Source organism: Bison bison, unplaced genomic scaffold (assembly GCF_000754665.1).
Source record: "Bison bison bison isolate TAMUID 2011002044 unplaced genomic scaffold, Bison_UMD1.0 scf7180017851104, whole genome shotgun sequence".
Classification (NCBI taxonomy): Eukaryota; Metazoa; Chordata; class Mammalia; order Artiodactyla; family Bovidae; genus Bison; species Bison bison.
Genome location: NW_011481677.1, coordinates 13905 through 16480, shown reverse-complemented (window position 1 = coordinate 16480; position 2576 = coordinate 13905). Strand labels below are relative to the sequence as shown.

Below are 2576 nucleotides of genomic sequence, written 5' to 3'. Positions count from 1 at the left end.
TCTGACACTGTTTCCACTGTTCCCCCGTCTATTTCCCATGAAGTGATGGGACCAGATGCCATGATCTTCATTTTCTGAATGTTGAGCTTTAAGCCAACTTTTTCACTCTGTACTTCCACTTTCATTAAGAGGCTTTTTAGTTCCTCTTCACTTCCTGCCATAAGGGTCACTTCCTGGCAAATAGATGGGGAAACAATGCAAACCGTGACAGACTTTATTTTGGGGGGCTCCAAAATCACTGCAGATGGTGACTGCTGCCATGAAATTAAAAGATGCTAGCTGCTTGGAAGAAAAGTTATGACCAACCTAGACAGCATATTAAAAAGCAGAGACATTATTTTGACAACAAAGGTCTGTCTAGTCAAAGCTATTGTTTTTCCAGTCATGTATGGATGTGAGAGTTAGACTATAAAGAAAGCTGAGCATCAAAGAATTGATGCTTTTGAACCGTAGTATAGGAGAAGACCCTTGAGAGTCCCTTGGACTGCAAAGAGATCCAACCTGTCCATCCTAAAGAAAATCAGTCCTTAATATTCATTGGAAGGACTGATGCTGAAGCTGAAACTCCAATACTTTGGTCATCTGATGTGAAGAACTGACTCATTTGAAAAGACCCTGATGCCAGAAAGATTGAAGGCAGGAGGAGAAGGGGACAGCAGAGGATGAGATGGTTGGATGGCATCACTGACTCAATGGACATGAGTTTGAGTATATTCTGGGAGATGGTGATGGACAGGGAGGCCTGGCATGCTGCAGTCCATGGGGTCGCAAAGAGTCGGACATGACTGAGCGACTGAACTGAACTGAGTATAGTTAAATAAATATATGTATTACAAATGAGAAAATCATATGAATAAAGTTATTCAGTGTAAAAGGATGAATAATCATGGCACATACATGATTTATAGAGTATGGGCTAGGGAGGGCTTTGAATGCTGGTAAAAGAACAAAACCAGAAGTAGTGTGCCCACTGAACCTACAAAGGAGAGATTAAAGCTCAAAGAACATAAATAACAAAGAAAAGATGCCATATAAGAAAAATGAGAAAGGACTTTGCCTCACCCCCTACTGATACCTATTGAAGTTAATGTCTTGACTGTGAAATGTAAGTAATAGCATTTATGTTGGGCTGGCACTAATGGGAAACAACTTGCCTGCCAGTGAAGAAGAAGTAAAAGACACAGGTTCAATCCCTGCATTGGGAAGATCCCCTGGAGAAGGAAATGACAATCCACTCCAATATTCTTGCCTGGAGAATCCCATGGACAGGGGAGCCTTGCAAGCCACAGTTCATGGAATCGCAGGGTTGGACATGATGGAAGTGACTGAACATGCATGCATGCTAGGTTGCTAATGCTTGCTTGTGTAAAAGTTAATAAGTTATTATTCTATATCTTGGTAGTTACCTACAAGGCATGGAACCACAAAACATTTCAGAAGTTTCAGAATTTCTTCTCATGGAATTTTCAGAGGCACCTGAGCTGCAGCCCCTCGTATTTGGACTTTTTCTGTCCATGTACCTGATCACTATGTTTGGAAACCTGCTTATCATCCTGGCCACCATCTCAGACTCCCATCTCCACACCCCCATGTACTTCTTCCTCTCCAACCTGTCCTTTGTAGACATCAGCTTCACTTCTACCACTGTCCCAAAGATGCTGTGGAACATCCAGACACAGAACAAATTGATCACCTTTGAAGGCTGCATCATCCAGATGTACTTTTACATACTCTTCGCAAGTTTAGATGACTTTCTCCTGGCTGTGATGGCCTATGACCGGTTTGTGGCCATCTGTCACCCGTTGCACTACACGGTCATCATGAACCCCCGACTCTGCGGTCTCCTGGTTCTGATATCTTGGGTCGTGGGTGTCATGTACTCCTTGTTACAGAAGTTAATGGTGTTGCAGTTGTCTTTCTGTGCAGACTTCAAAATACCCCACTTTTTCTGTGAACTCAATCAAGTCTTACAACTTGCCTGTTCTGACACCTTTTTTAATGACATGGTATTGTATTTTGCAGCTACCTTGCTGGGTGGTGGTCCTTTTGCTGGGATACTTTACTCTTACTCTAAAATAGTTTCTTGCATACGTGGAATCTCATCAGCTGAGGGAAAGTATAAAGCATTTTCCACCTGTGCATCTCACCTCTCAGTTGTCTTTTTATTTTATTGTTCTGTCCTAGGAGTGCACCTTAACCCTGCTGCTCCCCACAGTTCAAGATCAGGTGCAGCAGCTTCAGTGATGTACACAGTGGTCACACCCATGCTGAACCCCTTTATCTACAGTCTAAGGAATAAAGACATAAAAGGGGCTCTGAAGAGATTCTATGAAATATTAGGTAGAAAAGGCCAACTCTGCTGGGGGAAATGAAGTGACCTTGATGGCATGACTCAAAGCCTCAGAATCAGAAATTATGATTCTTTGATCATTGCAGAATCAAATTTGCTTCTTTTCATTGTTCACTGGAATTTTCATTAAAATAATTCCATGTATTGATTTATTAAGCTTTCTCCTCAACCTGATATATAGGCTTTTTATTTGTACTTATTCCTACTTCAAAATTTTCCTACATTT

At 41.7% G+C, this 2576-nt stretch overlaps 1 protein-coding gene across 1 annotated transcript; it reads left to right on the top strand.

The window, feature by feature from the left end:
* Positions 1-1415: 1415 nt before the first annotated feature.
* Positions 1416-2372, top strand: LOC104995960 (olfactory receptor 7A17-like). The gene has a single exon (XM_010850041.1). The coding sequence runs from the start codon at positions 1416-1418 to the stop codon at positions 2370-2372; it is 957 nt and encodes a 318-aa protein (XP_010848343.1).
* Positions 2373-2576: the final 204 nt, after the last annotated feature.

Coding starts and splice junctions, on each gene's coding strand:
- LOC104995960 (XM_010850041.1), top strand. CDS start 1,416: ATGGAACCACAAAACATTTCAGAAGTTTCAGAATTTCTTCTCATGGAA.